The sequence below is a fragment of the Rhinatrema bivittatum genome, chromosome 6, assembly GCF_901001135.1.
Source record: "Rhinatrema bivittatum chromosome 6, aRhiBiv1.1, whole genome shotgun sequence".
Lineage (NCBI taxonomy): Eukaryota > Metazoa > Chordata > Amphibia > Gymnophiona > Rhinatrematidae > Rhinatrema > Rhinatrema bivittatum.
In genome coordinates, this window is record NC_042620.1 from 359,677,996 (window position 1) to 359,700,845 (window position 22,850).

Here is a 22,850-nt window from a genome sequence, read left to right on the forward strand (position 1 = left end):
TAGTAGATACGCGCGGAGCCGCGCGTATCTGCTAAAAACCTGGATCGGCGCGCGCAAGGCTATCGATTTTGTATAGCCGGCGCGCGCCGAGCCGCGCAGCCTACCCCCGTTCCCTCCGAGGCCGCTCCGAAATTGGAGCGGCATCGGAGGGAACTTCCTTTTGCCCTCCCCTCACCTTCCCCTACCTAACCCACCCACCCGGCCCTGTCTAAGCCCCCCCTTGCCTTTGTCGGGGGATTTACGCCTCCCTCTGGGAGGCGTAAATCCCTGCGCGTTAGCGGGCCTCCTGCGCGCCGGGACGCGACCTGGGGGCGGGTCCGGAGGGCGCGGCCACGCCCCCGGGCCGCAGCCACACCCCCGGGCCCGCTCCCGGAACGCTCCCGACACGCCCCGAAAACGCCACGCGGTTCGGGCCCGCCCCCGACATGCCCCCCCAACACGCCCCCTCCGAAAACCCCGGGACTTACGCGAGTCCCGGGGCTCTGCGTGCGCCGGTAGGCCTATGTAAAATAGGCTTACCGGCGCGCAGGGTCCTGCTCGCCTAAATCCGCCCGGTTTTGGGCGGATTTAGGCGAGCAGGGCTCTGAAAATCCGCCCCACTATGTTAAAAACAACCATTAGTAAGTTCTATTCATTTGATCCATGCGAAACACAAAATTTAAAGTAGGAATGATTTAATAGAGGGCCTCTTACCATGTGTAACAAAATAGTAGTGTTTTTGGTTCTAACAAGTTTATGATTACTATTGTCCCCATGCATCCATGTGTTGAAGAATGGGACATGGATAGTATATGATAATAGATATCCTTTTAAAACTTTTTATTATATGTATTTCCAAACACATGAACTATTTTTTAAATTACATTGAAAACATTTATCCCAAATCTTCACTTTTGTTGCTTTTTGCAAGACTTGTGTGGATTTTTGTGTATTTTGGTATCAGTATATTCCACCATAGTGTGACCCACATATTTGACAATGACTCATCTGCTTGGAACTTTTGAAAAGGATGCGATCTGCAAAAAAAATAGTTTTCTATGCTAACCATTAGCAAAATAAATATATTATGGGGGCTGATTTAAATTATTATAAAATATGAAGAATATGATGGCAGATGAGGACCACAGCTTCTATTTAGTCTGCCCACTCTCTTTTCCAACTGTAACACTGCAGGCCTTACTTTATCTGTGGCTTTACCGTCACTTCTCCATCACTAAGAGTCTTCTGTGCTAGCTCCTTGCTGTCTTGAATTCTGATATGGTTTCTTACTCCCACCACCTATACTAAAAGCTACATCGCAAGATTACTTCATGTAATCCATCCATCCATCAAAAACAAAAATCCATCCATCAAAAACAAATCAGAATTCAATCCAGCCCTCACAGCATCCACTCCAGCAATTCCAGCATCCACTCCAGCAGTTCCAGCATCCACTCCAGCAGTTCCAGCATCCACTCCAGCAGTACCAGCATCCACTCCAGCAGTTCCAGCATCCATCCTAGCAGACTCTGAACGTACCCAGTGTTATCCGGCGACCGGGTACGTACCCAGTTACAGACGTACCCTATTCATAACCCTAGCAAATCAACATACAATGATACACAGCTACTCCATCCCCATACTCAAAAGAAAACCCAGAAATAACTCTCCACCAGACCCCATTCAGACACCCAGACAACAAAGACTCATCAACATCATGACATCTCCCATTACACAACTTCTAGGCCTCTCATTATTCACTTTAACCTTATTCAATGCACAGTCACTTTCCAAAAAAATGCACCTTCTCAATGATTACCTTATTGACAACAACCCTGACATATGTGCAATAACAGAAACCTGGTTAAAACCCACTGACATATCATTAATAAACCAACTTCCAACACAATCCTTCGACCTTTTCTCAATACCTAGACCGAAAAAGAAAGGAGGAGGAATTCTACTTGCTGCAAAAAAACAATTGGGCATAACCCTACAACTATCATACTCCACTTCAAAACTAGAATGCTCCATATTCAAATCTCAACATCTACAAATATTCCTCATCTACGCCACACCAGGAACTCTAGAGGCTAACCCCTCCCCTCTAATAGAGATGATAGCCAAACACTTAAATTCAGACAAACCAACCATCATATTGGGAGACTTCAACATTCACGTGGACTCCATCCCTCAATCCACTAACTGCGAAACCTTCCTCACCTCCCTCAGTCACCTTGGATTCTCACAAATAATCAACGGGCCCACTCACAAAGCAGGTCATACATTAGACCTCATTTTTATCAACGAGAGCTGGTCCATCCATACCAATCCCACCTGCACGCCAATCCCCTGGTCAGACCACCAGATCATAGACACAACCCTCAAAATGAAAAACACACCACCTACAAACATCTCCAAAACCATCATTCATTTCAGGAAACCATGCTCACTGGAGTTACTCACCGAACAATGCTCTAAAGATCTCAAACAAATAGACCTCTCAGACGCCAACACAGCCACCTCTTCATGGATCAAACTCACGAACAAAATAGCGGACCAGCTCTGCCCAACCTCCTCAAAAACAATCCAACCGGCAAGAGACAACAGAAAACCGTGGTTCACCCCGGAACTCAAAGCCCTAAAACAAAAACTACGAAACAAAGAACAAAGCTGGAGAAACAACCCCTCACCCAAATCCAGACTGGACTACAAAGCCACCCTCAACACCTACAGAAACGCCATACACAAAACAAAAAAGGACTTCTATGCAAAAAGAATTCATAACTTCATCTTCGACTCTAAAGCTTTATTCTCTTACATTTCATCCCTCACCAAACCAACGCCACCTTCCATTCCAGACCAACTAGCACTCAGCAAAGCCAACGAATTAGCCACTTACTTCAAGACAAAAATCTCAAACCTTACTAGCTCACTTACAACCCATCAAACCCTTCCAACACCTCACAGCACATACCTACCCACGCTGAATTCTAGTCTAGAGACATTCGAGCCCACATCAGCCATGGAGATCGAAAATCTACTTAAAAAAATTAAACCATCTTCACATCCCTCGGACCCACTCCCTACTAATCTGCTCACCGCCATCCCTAGCACCGTCGCAAAACCTATTGCGGAAATCATCAATACCTCTCTAGCCATGGGCACAGTTCCTAATCAACTAAAACTTGCAATCCTCAAACCCCTACTGAAAAAACCAACTGCATCACCCACGGACCCAGCCAACTTCAGACCCATTGCAAACCTGCCCCTGATCTCCAAACTCATGGAAAAAGCCGTAAATAAACAACTTTCCGAATATCTCGAGGAGCACAACATTCTTTCCCCTGCACAATACGGTTTTCGGAAATCACTAAGCACAGAGTCCCTTTTGCTTTCTCTCACTGATAATTTACTTTTGAACCTGGAGAAAAAATAGTCATTCTTACTGGTCCTGTTAGACCTATCATCAGCGTTCGACACGGTAAATCACTCACAACTACTAGAACAATTATCAAACATAGGAATCAAAGGCACAGCTCTCAGTTGGTTCAAATCGTTCCTATCAAACAGGTTTTACAAGGTCAGAATTAACAACAAGGAATCTGACCCCATCCTATCAGACCAAGGTGTACCACAAGGTTCATCCCTCTCTCCCACCCTGTTCAACATTTACCTCCTCCCACTCTGCCATCTCCTATCACAACTCAAGCTTACTCATTACCTCTATGCAGATGACATCCAGATCATCATCCCCATCACAGAATCAATTCAAAAAACCTTCGACTACTGGGAGAATTGTCTTCAACCAATTAAACATCTACTCTCCAGCCTGAACCTGATTCTAAACTCCAGCAAAACAGAGTTGCTACTGATTTCCCACAAACCAAACACCCACGTACCCAGCCTGGCACAAAACATGGAGCTCTCTGCAGACGTCAGGAATCTAGGAGCATGGCTTGATAACCAACTTAACCTAAAAAAATTCATTAACACAACCACCAGGGATTGCTTCTTTAAACTACAGGTCCTAAAGAAACTAAAGCCACTCCTTCACTTCAATGACTTTCGCCTCGTTCTTCAATCCATTATTTTTTCGAAACTTGATTACTGCAACTCAATCTTACTTGGCCTCCCCTCTAACAGCATCAAACCCCTACAGATGGTACAAAATGCCGCAGCCAGAATCCTAACTAACACTAACAGAAGAAACCATATTACCCCCATCTTGAGCAACCTCCACTGGCTACCCATTAAACAGAGAATCCTTTATAAAACCTTAACCATCATTCACAAAGCAATCCATAACGACGCACCTATATCTCTACAAATTCAACTTCGGCCACACTTATCTTCTAGACCCATCAGAAACGCCTACAAAGGCACATTAGTCGCAGCTCCTGCCAAATCAACACTAAGAAAAAGAGCTCTCTCCACTGCAGGACCACACCAATGGAATGCGCTCCCACCAGACCTACGACTCGAACCCAATCTACCAGAATTCAAAAAAAGGTTAAAAACCTGGCTCTTCAGGCAAGCATTCCAATTCCCAGAGTGTAAATAAGCACCTCCTCCTGACTTTCAGATCCAACCATTGTAGGGTGTCACGAATTGCTTGACACTTAATTTCTTACACGTAATTTCTTACATGTACTTGCTTAGTCGCAATGCCTATTTAACAGTCATTTAATAGAGGACATATTATATAACCGTTTACTGCAGTCGATATACGCTACTAAAGTCCATTGTAAAAAGGGGAACACACACATACCATTCAAAACACGAACAAGGTTATTTATTATTTGTTAAATATTATTGATACTCTCATTGTTCCTTGTAATAATGTTAATGTTAATGTTCATTGGTTGATTGTTATTGTTCAATGTTCTATGTAAAAAACCCCGGTCTAACCTCCCAGACCAGGGCAACCTTTTTGTTACATGTAAACCGGATTGATTTGTATTGCATACAGGAATTCCGGTATATAAAAATTAAAAATAAATAAATAAATATAAATAAATGTATCTACAACTCATTCTCTGAAGAAATCCTTCCTAATGTTGTTCCTGGGTCTACTCTGCTTCAGCCAAGCATTTCAGCTTTTTTTGTTTTCCCACTATGGAATGATCAACCTGATTAGTCAAGTGGCCTTTTTGCAGTTCATAAGGCATAGGTATATGATTACATATCATCAGTGCAAAATGTCTGAATTATAAAGATTCATTTTATTGCTGTACAATATAAAGGAAATATATAAAGACATATTTGGGAAGATTAACGATCTGCATCCTATGCATATTTGTAACAAACCTGTTTGCCTGTATCTGATGGTACATACAAATCCATCATGCATTAAGTGTATTGTTTTGATAACTCCAGAAGATTCTTCATAGGTAAATGTCACTTGAGTAGTGTCATACAGGATCTCCGACAATCGCGACTGTTTGGTGTATTTGTAAAGGACCCTGCGCCCTGTTCCAAGATAAAGCGTTTGCAGCAGGCGCCCGTCTTCACTGAAATCCTGGATGAAAGAGGACCCGCTGTCTGGGGGACTGTAGATGTTGCGATAATAGCCCACCGAGAGCATTGTTTGCAAGCCATGGCGCATCATGTTGGGCATGGTGACTGAGGACAGGTAGTCTGAGTGGTCGTATTCAAAAATGTAGCGACGCTGGCTGTCCAAGAGAAGATTCACTGACTAAAAGAAAACAATGGCACTAAGTAATTGCTTTTTTTATATTAAAGAGACTAATATATATATAATTTTAAAAAGTGTAAAACAGAATGATTTCAATTGTTTTCTGAAAATTTTCATTTGATTTACGTAAGGATATATATTTAAGACTGCATATGAAATGTAAAAAGCTATAGGGGCAGATTTTCAAAGGCTACGCGCGTAATATACACGCGTAACCCAAGAAAATCTGCCCCGCGCGCGCCGAGCAAGCCCCGGGACGCGCGTATGTTCCGGGGCTTGCAAAAAGGGGCAGGGTGGGGGCAGGGTGGGGCGGGGCATGGTCGGAGCCTCCAGGCATAGCGGCCATTTGCTGCTGTACCCGGGATCGCGGGCCGGCCGTCGGCTGGTGCGCGTAAGCTACGCCTGCCAGAAGGCAGGCGCAACTTACCCGACACAGGTAAGGGGGGGGGGGGTTCTAGGCAGGACTGGGGGGTGGGTTAGGTAGGGGAAGGTGGGAGGAGGCAGAAGGAAACTTCCCTCCGAGGCCGCTTGCGCGCCCATGTTATAAAATCGGGCGTAGATTTGTTCGCACCGGGTTGCGCGAACAAATCTACGCCCGCGTGCACCTTTTAAAATTTGGCCCATAGTGAGGAAAGCAGTAATGCCATATTCAGACCACACGTGAGTAGTTTTGCCCAAAGATATTTTCTGTGCTATCACATCACAATTTTAGGTAATTTATCCTATCAAACTCCACAATTTTTGAGTTGCCTCACATCACAGGCTGGGGAAATTCACAGTGAAAAAATAAATTATTGAAGTCTTAGAAAAGTATTTTCTTTTCCTCTAATGCACATCATACAAATGCCTAATGGGGGCAAAATCACTTAAAAAAACATACTAACCACAAAATTCACTGCTTTATTCCTGAGAGCAAGCATTACCTGACACCTTTACAGCTTTTTGTAACAGAAGTCATTTGTTTGTCTTACCATTTGAGGTTTAAACCTTGAGAATACAAATTCTGAATTAGTGACATACACATATTTCTAACCTACTTTATGCAATTTTATGCAGCGTGAGCAAAGTTCTGTCTTTTTTTTTTTTTTTTACAGATCTTCAAATCCCTAAAGCAAAGATGTATTTTTAATGAGATTCATTTTTAAAAATGTTATGAGTCTACTGATTTACAATTCAGCTGAAGAAAAACAGAACAGCCTTAGAGGGACTCTTGGTGTGCATTAGGCGAGACTGTCATTTGCGAACAATTGTGGTACAACATCACTGTTATACAACCAAGACTGAGTAGTGGCTGAACAGTCTCCCTGAAGGGTAGACAACTCTGGAACTGGAATGCCACAAATGGGCCTGGTTTTCAGAATATATTTGTATTACAATGGAGGCAGTGCATGCAAATCTACTCCATATATATTCATTGTGGATACCCTGGAAACCAGAACTGCTGGTGGCATTCCAGGGCTGGAATTCCTTATTAGGATGATGCGATCTTAGCTGCTGCCTCACAGCTATAAACCAATGTTAAATATTCTGAGGTCAATTTTCAAAAGAACGTAAAACGGATATCTTATCCAGTTACAGTTAGCCAGATAAGTAATGAGTGATATTCGGTGGGATAAACGTCCAGCTGAATATCTTTGAATAAATTTATCTGGGTAACTTTGAAACCTAACTGGCTATGCATGAATATCACCAGTTAGGTTTCAAACTTGTCAGGGTACGTGTACATGGATAACTTTAACCTATGTTAAAAGAATACAGCTGGTTAAGTAGCAATGGAAATTAAAAAAAGAAAAACAAACCGAGCAGGCCCGCTGGCATTCTTAACAGGCATTACATTGCAGTTAAAGCAACGCTGGATGAGCTGGGAGTTGGATGATTGTTTCGAGCTCCCGGTTATGGTAAAGGGATTGGGGAATTCCAGGTGGTGCAGGAGGGTTTTGGTTGGGTTAGAAGGTGGGCTTCCGGTTGGGGGTAGGGATGCTCTTTGGGCCTACAGGCCTGCAATGTTTTGAACTATTTTGGGAGAGCTAAGGAGAGACGGGATCAGCTGCAAAGGGCCATCATTTGTTCACTGGATGGGTGATTGGGCCGGTAGATCCACTCGCTTTTTTTTTTTAAATTTCCATCGCTACTTAACCAGCTCTTGCCCATGTCTTGAGTTAGCAAAATTCAACTCTGCCCTGGAAAGCTAAAATGCCTCTCACTTGTCAGATAATGATTTATCTGGATAAAATGTATCCAGATAAGTGCCAATGATAGTCAAAACTCTGTATAAATGCTTGGATAAATGCATTTGAATATTGACCTTTCTAGGTTGAACCCCTAACATTTTGACAACACTACATTTCATTAAAACATATATGAAAAGGAGAAAAGGCAACATTTTTGCCCATTGCTCATGGAGATTACTAGTAGACTATGAGACATCAAGAATCACTATTTAAAAAAAAGTAGCAAGCCAGGATTTCATCATGAAAGTGGAGGATAGTAATTAGCATTAACTAGTACCCAGTTTCAGTTGAAATGAACTTTCATTATCACCCTTATGAAAGTTTTTGAACCAACTTAGTACTAAGGTAATATTTAATTAAAATTCTTTCATTTAAAGTTGCGTGCCAAGATTGGTGCTTTTTTTTCCCCCAGAGGCATATTAATGTATTTCACAGTGACTCTAAAACACTTTTACCTTAGAAAGATTCTAAAGCAACCACAAAGTTACAAGAAAGGGGGTTTAGCATAAATTTTTATTTTGTAATTTGCTGATCAGGAAAACTGGGTTTCGTTACATAAGAACATAAGAAATGCCATACTGGGTCAGCCCAAGGGTCCATCAAGCCCAGTATTCTGTTTCCAATAGTGACCAATCCAAGCCACAAGTACCTGGCAAGTACCCAAACATTAGATTGATATGAAAATTGGTTCTTACCTGCTAATTTTCGTTCCTGTAATACCACAGATCAGTCCAGAAAAGTGGATTGTGTATCCCTACCAGCAGGTAGAGTCAGAGAACAATTAGAAATTTGGGCACTGCTACATAACGAGAGTGCCACCTGCAGTCACTCAGTATTGACTTGTACCCAAGCCTATGCTAACAGAACTAAATAATGAAGGGTAGCACCCAACCAAATTTCCGGACTAGCACTTTGACGCTGGCAAAAACCAGACTGAACAACTGCTAAAAACTGCTCCATGAATCATGTCTGCAAAAAAGGAGCTTCAACAATAAAAAACTTAAGCAGGTTCTGAACAAGACAGTCTTTCAGTACCTGAAGAAAGGGGTGGGCCACTGGACTGATCTGTGGTATTACAGGAACGAAAATTAACAGGTAAGAACCAATTTTCATTTCCTGAACATACCCAGATCAGTCCAGAAAAGTGGGATGTACCCAAGCCACCCTACACTGGGCGGGAACCCGAAAGACCTGCATGAAGCACACTCTCCCCGAAGGACGGTTCATCAGAAGCCTTAACGTCCAATTGGTAATGTTTCGTAAAAGTGTGAATAGACGACCACACGGCCGCCCTACAGATCTCCTGAGGCGACAGTAAATGACACTCTGCCCAGGAAGTAGCCCTAGTGGAATGAGCTCTGAGACCCAAAGGCACCTGACGCTCTTGGGCTATGTATGCCGCACAAATGGCTTCCTTAATCCAGCGAGATATAGTCACTTTTGACGCTTTGTCCCCCTTCTTTGGGCCACCAAAGAGAACGAACAAATGATCAGAACATCTGAAGTCATTGGTAACCTCCAGATAATGCAATAAGGCGCGCCGCACATCCAAAAGTTGAAGGTCTCTGTTAGGGAAACCCGGAAGCTCCACAGTTTGATTGACGTGAAAGGCTGAAACCACTTTAGGGACAAAGGACGGAACTGTATGTAACGATACCCGATCATCGTAAATCCAAAGAAAAGAATCCCGACAAGACAGCACCTGCAACTCTGAGATCCAACGAGCCGAGCAAATGGCCACCAAAAACACCGTTTTCAAAGTCAGATCTTTCAGGGAAACTCCACGAAGAGGCTTGAAAGGAGCGCCACATAGAACTCGCAGGACTAAATTCAAACTCCAATCCGGACACACTGAACGGATGGGAGGGCGCAAATGTTTGACCCCCTTAAGAAACCGAGCAATATCCAGATGCGCTGCTAGCGAACAGCCGTCAAAGTTTCCCCGCAAGGCACCTAGAGCTGCAACTTGTACACGAAGGGAATTGAACACCAAGCCCTTAGCGAGGCCCTGTTGCAGAAAGTCAAGCACCCGAGGAACATGCACCGCTAAACGGTCGCAGGAACGCTGATGACACCATGTCTCAAAAAGCTTCCAAACTCTGATATAGGCCATAGAGGTGACTGGACGTCTCGACTGTAGGAGGGTGGAAATGACTTGTTCTGAATAACCTCTCAAGTGTAAACATCGCCTCTCAAAAGCCAAGCCGTGAGAGAGAAGCGATCCTCCCGATCCAAAAATATGGGCCCCTGACAGAGCAGATGCATTAGATGAGCCAGCTGAAGTGGACCCTCTAGAGCCAAGCATACCAGATCCGCGAACCACGGACGATGTGGCCACTCTGGCGCCACCAGAATCACCCTTCCCGGGTGCTGCTCTATGCAACAGAGAAGCTGAGCTATGAGGGGCCAGGGCGGGAAGGCATACAGAAGAATCCCTGTGGGCCAAGGACACACGAGAGCATCTATGCCCACCGAGCCCTGTTCTCAGCGACGGCTGAAAAAACGAACTGTTTTTGCATTCGCCTGCGTTGCCATCAGATCCAGCTGAGGAGTTCCCATCTGGCGCAAATGAGATTCCACGCCTCGAGAGATAGTTCCCATTCTCCTGGGTCTAGTTGCTGACGGCTGAGATAATCGGCTTGCACATTCTCTACTCCCATGACATGGGATGTGGCAAAGCCCTCGAGATGGCGCTCCGCCCAGATGAACAGAAGACGTGCCTCCAGTGCTACAGCGGGACTTCGAGTCCTGCCTTGCTGATTGATATACGCCACCGTTGTCACATTGTCTGAGAAGACTCGCACCATTCTGCCCTGGATCCAGGGAAGAAACGCCCGCAGGGCCAGACGTATAGCCTTGTTCTTGAGCCGGTTTATGAACCAGGATCTTTTCATCGTTGACCAGAGCCCTTGGGCAGACCTGTCTGTACACGCCACCCCCCAACCTGAGAGGCTGGCATCGATGGAGATTAACAGCCAATTCGGAGTGTCCAAATTCACCCCCCATTCCAGATTGTTCAGTGACAGCCACTATGACAGACTGGCTCTGGATTCCAGAAGTAGAGGCATTGGTAGATGGAATTACTCCGACACCGGGCTCTAGCAAGACAAAAGTGCACGCTGTAAAGGTCTTAAGTGAGCAAACGCCCAAGGAACCAAGTCCAAGTTTGAAGCCATGGAGCCCAGGCCTGAAGATGATGCCACACTGTGGGATTGTTCCTTCAAAGAAGGGAATGTATTTGTTCCTGCAACTTCCCTATTTGGTCCGCCACTAGAAACACTTTGCCCAGCAAGGTATCGAATTGTGCTCTGAGATAAATCAACTTCTGAGTGGGTTCCAAGTGACTCTTCTGCACATTGATTACCCAACCTAGGGATTGCAATGTGAAAATCACCATGTGCACTGAGCTCTCGCAGTCCTCCCGAGACTTCACGCGAATCAACCAGTCGTCCAGGTACGGGTGGACCTCCTGACAAAGGAAGGCCGCCACCACCACCATCACCTTGGTGAACGTGCGACGAGCTGTTGCGAGACCAAATGGGAGGGCTCAAAATTGGAAGTGTCATCCCAAGACCTTGAACCGCAGAAACCTCTGGTGATTTAGCCGGATTGGAATGTGTAAATATGCCTCCGTGAGGTCCAGAGAAGCAAGAAATTCCCCTTTTCAAACCGCAGCCATCACTGTCCTCAGGGTTTCCATACGAAAGCGAGGAACCCGAAGGCAATGGTTCACCTTCTGCAGATTGAGGATGGACCAAAACGTGCCCTCCTTGGGGACCACAAAGTACACGGAGTATCGACCTCGTCCCTGTTGAGCCTCCGGAACTGGGACAATAGCTTTGAGCTCGAGAAGTCGTTGTAGAGTCACCCGGACCGCCTCTTGCTTTACACTTGAGGTCACTCGGGACTCCACAAGAACCTCCTGGACCGGGCGCGAGAACTCCAATGCATACCCTTCTTTGATCACTTCTAAGACCCAGCGGTCTGATGTAATTCTTGCCCATTCCGTGTAAAAGTTGGATAATCTGCCTCCGACAGCTTCGACGATGGAGTGGGTGCTCGTGGCTTCATTGGAGCTTTTTATTACCTCCTGCACCAAGATGTCCCGAATCTCTTCCAGGCCGGCAACCCCTTCGAAAGGACTACTGGTGCCCCAAAGCAGGTTTAGAAGCAGGAGGTGCGGAGTATCTATCCGCTCTGAAGCGGCAAGAGTCCCAAAACCTAGCTCGAGGAGGGAAGACTTTCTTAGAAGATCTTTTATCTTCTGGCAACCGATTGCCCTTGGATTTGGCAAGCAGCTTTACCAGCTGATCCAGATCCTCCCCAAACAGGAGCTTGCCCTTAAAGGGGAGATTACAAAGCTGGGACTTGGAGGACAAATCCACCACCCAATTTTGCAGCCAGAGGAGATGCTGCACTGACACCAAGGACACCATACTTCTTGCCGAGGTCCTCACCAGATCATTCAAAGCATCTGCAACATAAGCGATGCCTGCTTCTAGGTGGGCGGACTGCAGAACCCCACTGGCGCCCATACCGGCCCCGGCAGCCGACTCCTGGACCCAACACAGACAGGCCCTCTGCATGAGGCTAGTGCAAACCGCCGCCCGAAGGCTTAGCGCTGCAACCTCAAATGCTTGCTTCAACTGGATCTCCAGCTTGCGGTCCTGCATATCCTTAAGGGCAGTCGCCCCAGCAACCAGGATAGTGGTCTTTTTCGTGACTGCCGAGACAGTGGTGTCCACCTTCGGAATCTTCAGTAAATCCAAAACATCAGACGATAGCGGGTACAGTTTCGCCATTGCTCTGTCCACTTGGAATCCGGAGTCTCCCACTCCCGGGTCACTAGTTTGCGAACCTTCTTAGGCAGAGGAAAAGATGTTGTGGGACCCCCTAATGCCGTCGAGGACTGGAATGACGCCCTCATTGTCAGACTCTTCTTGAGAAACCTTAAGTTCCAGAACTTCAAGGACCTGGGGAATAAGGGGTCTTAACTCATCCCGCTTGAACAAAAGTACCACGCTGGGGTCATCCCCCTCCGCAGGAGGATCATCGAGCTCATCCGGATCATCAGTATCCACATCAACCGGATCCAGCCGCGGATCCGGGTCTGCCGCCCCTACTACCCCAGAAGCCGGCGTCGCCCCAGACCCTGGGATCGGATCTCGCGTACCCTAGGAAGAATCCCTTGTGGGGTGTGCCTGATCAGGGAGGCACTGACAAGGGTCCGTAACCCGACCTCTTTTCACAGGTGGGTCCACAGGAGTCTGGGCTGCTTTACCGCTGAGTGTTTCCTTGCCAGGAAAGCCTGGTGCATAAGGAGGACAAATTCTGGGGGAAAACCCTCCGGGTCCCCCTCCTCCACTGGAGAGTTGGCTGGAGTGATATCATCAGTTCCCCCGGTGAGGTCTTCCCTTACCAGGGCTAGAACAGGTGGAGAATCCTCTTTCTGCGAAGCCGAAGGCGAGACAGACATTCCCTCCCCAAGGGAGGAGGCAAGAAGCCCTGAAGAGCCCTCTAACCCCGGGGAACACACTGTGCATAAGGAGGCTGCATCTAACGCCTGGACGCGAGACCGACACGCGCAGCAGGCCTGCGATTCTGTTTTCGGTCCCATCCACAGCAGCGTGCCGATAATCTGAAGTGAAATAGAAAAGGGCACGGATAAAAAAAAGAAACGCTCGGAGCCACGATGCGGAGAAAATTTCAGTCAGGCAGGATCAGAAAAACAAAATTTTCGTGCTGCGAGCTAAGAGACTACTGGCTGAGGAGAAAAAAAATGTGGGCAGCTGTGCCGTGGGAAAGAAGCCCCTCTATAGTGAAATCGCAAGGCCCCCAGCAGGGAAGCGGCGAGTAAACGAGGCACACGGAGAAAAACTCACCCTTGCCCTCAGAAAACGACTCGGAGCCCTGGGAGCTGAGGGGAACACTGCTGACAGCTTCTCCGGCCGGCCTTAAAAGACCCGGTCCCTCCTGCACCTCTTCTTATCTCAGCACTGAAGACTGTCAGTCAACCGCAGTGAAAACAGCTTTTTTTTTTTAAAATAAACTTTACCAAGAAACAGAGAAAAGCTGTTGCAGGAGACAAGGGAGCAGCTGTAGCAGAGACGGTGGTGAGTAGCCAGGAGCCCCTGGTCATCAGACACAGAAATGTGGCGGGCGGAACCCTGACAGGAATATCCAATTCCCCGGACTCCCGGCTTCTACTGAGGGATGGCCCACAAAGGTGCCTAACACCTCAGGAAGGTGTTAGGTTCATCTGCATACTGCTCCCAGCATCCCCCGGGAGAGGAGTCCAGAAGTCACCGCAAGCGATCCAGGGATTGACGGCCATAGCCCCAGCTTCCAGAAGCCCCGCCCCCTTTGCAGTAGAAGAGGACTGGAAGGCTCATCTGCATACTGCTCCCAACATCCCCCGTGAGAGGAGTCCAGAAGTCACCGCAAGCGATCCAGGGATTGATGGCCATAGCCCCAGCTTCCAGAGGCCCTGCCCCCTTTGCAGTAGAGGAGGACCGGAAGGCTCATCTGCATACTTCTCCCAGCATCCCCCGGGAGAGGAGTCCAGAAGTCACCGCAAGCGCCATGGGATTGACGGCCATAACCCCATTTTCCAGAGGCCCTGCCCCCTTTGCAGTAGAGGAGGACCGGAAGTGCGTGCCGAATCTCAAACCCTTCCATTAACTGGGTGAAGATTAATTTAATGGTGGTTAAAGAGGATTGGTAAGTATAGCTTTCAGAAAATTTTGGGCTTATAAAAGTTTGGTGAAAGGTGAAATTAAGGGATATATTCTTTAGAGTTTGTGTGTGTCTGAGGTAATAAGCAAGCCAGAGATAGTTAATTCTAGTGTCTGTCTTTCCCACCCACTCAACCCTTGATTTTTAGGCACGAGACACTTTCTCATTAAAAATCAATCAGGGTCTTATCTAAATCATTCTATTGTACCAGCCCTTATTGAAAGTTTAATCATCCCCTTGTAGGACACTAGCTGATTAATTAGTAAATTCACCTGTATATTTAAACTACTCTCATTCCAACTCCCTTAGTATCCTAAACTTAACTAGGAACTGAATAAAACTAAGATGAAGGCAGCAGTCCAGCAGCAAGAGGGGGGCTTTCCAGTCTTTTTCATTGAGTGTCACATGTATGATTTTTTACCCGCCAGTGAGAGATTGTATGTGTGCACTCGGTGCAAAGTGCTCCTGGCTCTCAGGGAACGAGTCCGATCTCTAGAGGCTAGAGTAGCAGACTTGGAGGAGCTGAGGGAGACAGAGAGGTACATTGATGAGACCTTCAGGGACATAGTAGCCAAGTCCCAAATCCAGTCTGGCAGCCCTATTGCTGCCTTGGATCAGAAATGTCTCAGTAGGAGAACATCACCCTGGTGTAGCAGGAAGCGATCCTGTAGCAAGGACCTGCTCTCCAGGTGATGTATTGTCCTCTTGCACTGAGGACAAGTCTCCCAGGGCTACTGCCCAGGAGGGAAGGGTTAGGCCGGCTATCATAGTTGGTGATTTGATTATTAGAAATGTAGATGGAGGTGGCTGGTGGACGTGGCTGGTGGAGGTGGCTGGTGGACGTGAGGGCCGCCTGGTAACTTGCCTGCCTGGTGCGAAGGTGGCAGACCTCACGCGTCACCTAGATAGGATTATAGACAGTGCTGGGGTAGAGCCGGCTGTTGTGGTACATGTGGGCACCAACGACATAGGAAAATGTGGGAGAGAGGTTCTGGAAGCCAAATTTAGGATTTTAAGTAGGAAGCTAAAATCCAGAACCTCCAGGGTGGCATTCTCTGAAATGCTTTCTGTTCCGCGTGCAGGTCCCCAGAGGCAGGCAGAGCTCCAGAGTTTCAATGCGTTGATGAGACAATGGTGCAGGGAAGAGGGATTCAGCTTTGTAAGGAACTGGGGAAACTTTTGGGGAAAGGGGAGACTTTTCCGAAAGGATGGGCTCCACCTTAACCAGAGTGGAACCAAGCTGCTGGCACTAACTTTCAAAAAGGAGATAGAGCAGCTTTTAAACTAGAACAAGGGGGAAAGCCGACAGTCACTCAGCAGTGTATGGTTCTGAGAAATGTACCCTTGAAGGATACTAATGAAACAGGAGAGTTAGGGCATCCCAACAGAGAGGTTCAATTAAAAGCAAACATAGTCCATATGCCTATATGTAAAAAATCACCAAAGCTAATGATTTCCGAATTATCCCAAACAACTGAAAAGCAGGTTGTTAAAACAAACAAATAAAAAACACACTTTGAAATGTCTGTATGCCAATTCTAAGAAGTAAGATGGGAGATTTAGGGCCTCATTTTCCAAGCAGGTTAACGCGATTTGCGAATGCAAATTAGTAATTTGGTATTCAGGGGGCGGAGCATATGTAAAGCGGGAACCAGTTTATCGTGTGCGGCGAAACAGCCACAGTGTTAGCGCGGCTGCTAACTACAACCCTCAAATTTGCGTTACGGACTGGGCCAGTAAAGGGTTATTGCGGTCCACGATAGTTCCGAGAGAGAGAGAGAGAGAGAGAGAGAGAGAGAGAGAGAGAGAGAGAGAACCTTACTATAGTGCCTATGCCCTAGACAGGTATTTTAATCCCTATGGGAGGGCCACCTACTATCTCACTCCAAGAGGAGATTTGGGCTACATTCTCTCCACCTAGCTTGTTGTTGCCCAGGTAGAGTGTCCAGCAAGCTAGGTGGAGAGAACGTTGCCCAAATCTCCTCTTGGAGTGAGTTTCCTCACTCCGACGGCCAGCAAATCTTCACTAGAGACCACTGTTCTTTCCGTAGGTCTCATGTGGAATGTGAAAGTGGCCCCCAACCCCCGACGCTCATACCTAATCCCCACCCCGAGTTAGTAGGTGGCCCTCCCATAGGGATTAAAATACCTGTCTAAGGCATAGGCACTATAGTAAGGTGCTCTCTCTCTCTCTCTCTCTCTCTCTCTCTCTCTCTCTCTCTCTCTCTCTCTCTCTCTCTCTCTCTCTCTCTCTCTCTCTCTCTCTCTCTCTCAGCAGCAAATGATGAGATTGACATAATTGGCATCACAGAAACTGGGTGGAAGGAGGATGAACAATGGGACAGTGCAATATCAGGGTACAAATTATATCACAATGATAGGGAGGATCAACTTGGCGGGGGTTTGATCCTCCCTATCAGTGCCGGGAAAAATAGTGGAAACTATTCTCAAGATCAAAATCGTAGAGCATATAGAAAGACATGATTTAATGGAACACAGTCAACACGGATTTACCCAAGGGAAGTCTTGCCTAACAAATCTGCTTTATTTTTTTTGAAGGGGTTAATAAACATGTGGATAAAGGTGAACCGGTAGATGTAGTGTATTTGGATTTTCAGAAGGCGTTTGACAAAGTCCCTCATGAGAGGCTTCTACGAAAACTAAAAAGTCATGGGATAGGAGGCGATGTCCTTTCGTGGATTACAAACTGATTAAAAGACAGGAAACAGAGAGTAGGATTAAATGGTCAATTTTCTCAGTGGAAAAGGGTAAACAGTGGAGTGCCTCAGGGATCTGTACTTGGACCGGTGCTTTTAAATATATATATAAATGATCTGGAAAGGAATACGACGAGTGAGGTTATCAAATTTTCGGATGATACAAAATTATTCAGAGTAGTTAAATCACAAGCAGACCGTGATACATTACAGGAGGACCTTGCAAGACTGGAAGATTGGGCATCCAAATGGCAGATGAAGTTTAATGTGGACAAGTGCAAGGTGTTGCATATAGGGAAAAATAACCCTTGCTGTAGTTACACGATGTTAGGTTCCATATTAGGAGCTACCACCCAGGAAAAAGATCTAGGCATCATAGTGGATAATACGTTAAAATCATTGGCTCAGTGTGCTGCAGCAGTCAAAAAAGCAAACAGAATGTTAGGAATTATTAGGAAGGGAATGGTTAATAAAATGGAAAATGTCATAATGCCTCTATATCACTCCATGGTGAGACCACACCTTGAATACTGTGTACAGTTCTGGTCACTGCATCTCAAAAAGGATATAGTTGCAATGGAGAAGGTACAGAGAAGGGCAACCAACATGATAAAGGGGATGGAACAGCTCCCCTATGAAGAAAGGCTGAAGAGGTTAGGGCTGTTCAGCTTGGAGAAGAGACGGCTGAGGGGGGATATAATAGAGGTCTTTAAGGTCATGAGAGGTCTTGAACGAGTAGATGTGACTCGGTTATTTACACTTTTGAATAATAGAAGGACTAGGGGGCATTCCATGAAGTTAGCAAGTAGCACATTTAAGACTAATCGGAGAAAATTCTTTTTCACTCAACGCACAATAAAGCTCTGGAATTTGTTGCCAGAGGATGTGGTTAGTGCAGTTAGTGTAGCTGGGTTCAAAAAAGGTTTGGATAAGTTCTTGGAGGAGAAGTCCATTAATGGCTATTAATCAAGTTTACTTAGGGAATAGCCACTGCTATTAATTGCATCAGTAGTATGGGATCTTCTTAGTGTTTGGATAATTGCCAGGCTCTTGTGGCCTGGTTTGGCCTCTGTTGGAAACAGGATGCTGGGCTTGATGGACCCTTGGTCTGACCCAGCATGGCAATTTCTTATGTTCTTATGAAGCAACCGTAAACCCAAAAATTAAATTCAAATTAACTAAATAAAAAATATAACTAAAGACTGCAGGTGTGCATCTGTGCCACCCGCTGGAGTCAGAGATATACTGAGTGACTGCAGGTGGCACTCTCGTTATCTAGCAGTGCCCAAAGTTCTAATTGTTCTCTGACTCCACCTGCTGGTAGGGATAGACATCTCACTTTTATGGACTGATCTGCGTATGTTCAGGAACACAAGCTACTATTGCTTATCAATTACCATAATAGCAGTTTATGAATTTTTCCTTTAGGAACTTATCGAAACCTTTTTTAAACCCAGTTACACTAACTGCTGTAACTACATCCTCTGGCGACGAATTCCAGAGATTAACTATGAGCTGAGTGAAAAAGAATTTTCTTTGATTTGTTTTAAATGAGCTACTTGCTAACTTCATGGAGTTCCCCTTGGTGCTTCTATTATCTGAGAGAGTAAACAACCGATTTACATTAACTTATTCAAGTCCTATCATGATTTTGTAGACTTCTATCATAACCCCCCTCAATCGTCTCTTCTCCAAACTGAAAAGCCCTAGCCTTTTCTCATAGGCAGCCGTTCCATGCCCCTTATCATTTTGGTTGCCCTTCTCTGCACTTTCTCTAGTGCAGCTATGTCCTTTTTAAGATGCGGAGACCAGAACTGCACAAAGTATTCAAGGCACAGTCTCACCGTGGAGCGATACAGAGGCATTATGACATAATTTTATTTGCCATTCCCTTCCTAATAATTCCTAACATTCTACTTGCTTTTTTGATCACCACAGCACACTGAGCTGACAGTTTCAATGTATTATCCACTATGATGCTAGATCTCTTTCCTGGGTGGTAACTCCTAAGATAGAACCTAACATTTTGTAACTACAGCAAGGGTTATTTTTCCCTATATGCATCATTTTGCACTTGTCCACATTAAATTTCATCTGCCATCTGGAAGCCCAATCTTCCAGTCTTGCAAAGTCTTCCTGCAATCCATCACAATCCTCTTGAGATTTAACTACTCTGCATAATTTAGTGTCATCCGCAAATTTGATCACCTCACTCGTCATACCCCTTTCCAGATCATTTATAAATATATTAAAAATCACTGGTCAAAGTACAGATCTGAAGCACTCCACTGTTTTTCTTTTTCCACTGTGAAATCTGACAGTTTAATCCTATTCTCCGTTTCCTGTCTTTTAACCAACTTGCAATACACAAAAGGACATTGCCTCCTATCCCATGACTTTTTAATTTTCTTAGAAGCTTCGCATGTGGGACTTTGTCAAACGCCTTCTGAAAATTCTAATACACCACATCTACTGGTTCACCTTTGTCCACATGTTTATTCAGCCTTTCAAAAAAATGTAGGAGATTTGTGAGGCAAGATTTCCCTTGGGTAAATCCATGTTGGCTGTGTCCCATCAAACTATGTCTAAATGTTTTGTGATTTTATACTTTATAACAGTTTCCATGATTTATCCCGGTACTGAAGTCAGGCTCACTGGTCAATAATTTCCTGGATCACCCTTGGATCCCTTTTTAAATATAGGGGCTACATTGGCCATCTTCCAGTCTTCAGGTACATTGGATGATTTTAATGATAGGTTACAAATTATTTGAAATAGGTCTGAAATTTCATATTTTAGTTCTTTCAGAGCCCTGGGGTGTATACCATCCAGTCCAAGTGTTTTACTACTCCTCAGTTTGTCAATCAGGCCTACCACATCGTCCAGGTTCACCGTGATTTGGTTCAGTTGATCTGAATCATCACCCATGAAAACCTTCTCCGGAACGGGTATCTCTCCAACATCCTCTTCAGTAATCACCAAAGAAAAGAAATTGCTTAATCTTTCTGTGATGGCCATATCTTCTCTAAATGCCCCTTTAACGCCTTGATCATCCAAATGTCCAACTGACTCCCTTGCAGGCTTTCTGCTTTGGATATATCTAAAAAAGTTGTTATTGTGAGTTTTTGCCTCTATGGCCAACTTCTTTTCAAACTCTCTCTTAGTCTGTCTTTATCAATGTCTGACATTTAACTTGCCAATGCTTATGCTTTATCCTATTTTCTTCTGATGGATCCTTCTTCCAATTTTTGAATGAAGATCTTTTGGCTAAAATAGCCTCTTTCACCTCACTTTTTAACCATGCTGATACTCGTTTTGCTTCCTTCCACCTTTCTTAATGCATGGAATACATCTGGTCTGTGCTTCTGGGATGGTATTTTTTTAATAATGACCACGCCTGTTGCACACTTTTTACCTTTGTAACTGCACCTTTCATTTTTTTTCTATTTTTCTCATTTTCTCAAAGGTTCCCTTTTGAAAGTTTAGTGCTAGAGCTGTGGATTTACTTACTGTCCCCCTTCCAGTCATTAATTCAAATTTGATCATATTATGATCACTATTGCCAAGTGGCCCCACTACCGTTACACCTCTCTACCAAATCCTGCGTTCTACTAAGAATTAGATCTAAAATTGCTCCCTCTCTTGTTGATTCCTGTACCAATTGCTCCATAAAACTGTCTTTTATTCCATCCAGGAAATGTATCTCTTTAGCATGCCCTGATTTTTCACTTACCAAGTCAATATCGGGGTAATAGAAATCTACCATTATTACTGCAGTACCAGTTTAGTTAGCTTTCCTAATTTCTCTTAGCATTTCAACGTCTGTCTCACCATTTTGGCCCTGTGGATGATAGTATACTCCTATCACTATTCTCTTCCCCAACACACAAAGGATTTCTACCCATACAGATTCAATTATTCATTTAGTCTCATGCTGGATCTTTATCTTGTTGGACTCTGTGGCATCCTGGGCATAAAGTGCCACTCCGCCACCAAGATGTTTCTCTCTGTCATTGCGATATAATTTGTACCCTGGTATAGCACTATCCCATTGGTTATCTTCTTTTCACCATGTCTCTGAGATGCCAATTAAGTCTATGTCATCATTCACTGCTATACACTCTAATTCTCCCATCTTACTTCTTAGACTTCTGGCATTAGCATACAAACATTTCAAAGTGTGTTTTTTGTTTGTATTTACATTCTGCTTTTCAGTTGACAGGGATAAATTGGAATTTTTTAGCTCAAGTGAGTTTTTAGTTACAGGCACTTGGACTATTTTTCTAATTATTGGAACCTCTTTGTCGGGATGCCCTAATTCTAATGCTTCATTAGTATCCTTTGAAGACACTTCCCTCCAAACCATGCGCTGCTGAGCGACTGTTGGCTTTCCCATTTGTTCTAGTTGTTTAAAAGTTGCTCTATCTCCTTTTGAAAGATTAGTGTCAGCAGCCTGGTTCCACCCCAGTTAAGGTGGAGCCCATCCCTTTAGAAAAGACTCCCCCTGCCCGAAAAAGACTCCCCAGTCCCTTACAAAACTGAATCCCTTTTCCTTGCACCATCATCTTGTCCATGGATTGAGACTCCGGAGCTCTGCCTGCCTCTGGGGACCTGCACGTGGAACAGGGAGCATTTCAGAGAATGCTACCCTGGAGGTTCTGGATTTCAGATTTCTACCTAAGATCCCAAATTTGGTTTCCAGAACCTGCCCCCCACATGTTCCTATGTCATTGGTGCCCATATGTACCATGACAGCTGGCTCCTCCCCAGCATTGTCTAAACTCCTATCTAGGTGACGCGAGAGTCTGCCACCTTTGCACCAGGTAGGCATGTTACCAGGCGATCCTCATGCCACCAGCCACCCAGCTGTCTACATTCCTAATAATCGAATCACCAACTATGACGGTGTACCTAACCCTTCCCTCCTTGGCAGTAACCCTGGGAGACTCATCCTTGGTGCAAAAGGACAATGCACCACCTGGAGAGCAGGTCTTTGCTACAGGATCATTTCCTGCTGCAAAAGGTTGATGATCTCCAATCATGAGAACTTACTCCTCCGAGGCAGCACTAGAACTGCCAGACTGGACTTGGGACTTGGCTACTATGTCCCTGAAGGTCTCATCTATATACTTCTCTCTGTCTGCCTGAGCTCCTCCAGGTCTTCCATTCTAGCTTCCAGAGATTGGACTCATTCTCTGAGAAACAGGAGCTCTTTGCATTGGATGCACATATACAATTTCTCATCTGTGGGTAAAAAATCATACATGTGACACTCAATGCAAAAGACTGGGAGGCCTCCCTCTTGCTGCTGGACTGCTGTCTTCATCTTAAATTTGTTAAGTTTTAGGTTGCTATGGATGTAGGATTGCGCACAATTAGGGTCCTTTAAAATTATTAGTGTATTCACTATATATCTGGTAGTGACCTACAAGGGAATGATCAATTCTTGATAAGGTATGGGGGATTTCTGAGTTTAAGTTAAGAGGCTGA

At 45.2% G+C, this 22,850-nt stretch overlaps 1 protein-coding gene across 1 annotated transcript in view; it reads right to left on the reverse strand.

Moving 5' to 3' along the window:
- Nucleotides 1-22,850, reverse strand: part of LOC115094623 (teneurin-1-like) — a 78,924-nt gene that overhangs the window by 15,455 nt on the left and 40,619 nt on the right. The window contains exon 3 of the mRNA XM_029607877.1: nt 5,290-5,677. Within this exon, the coding sequence (XP_029463737.1) occupies nt 5,290-5,677 (388 nt within the window). The remainder of the gene's footprint in view (nt 1-5,289; nt 5,678-22,850) is intronic.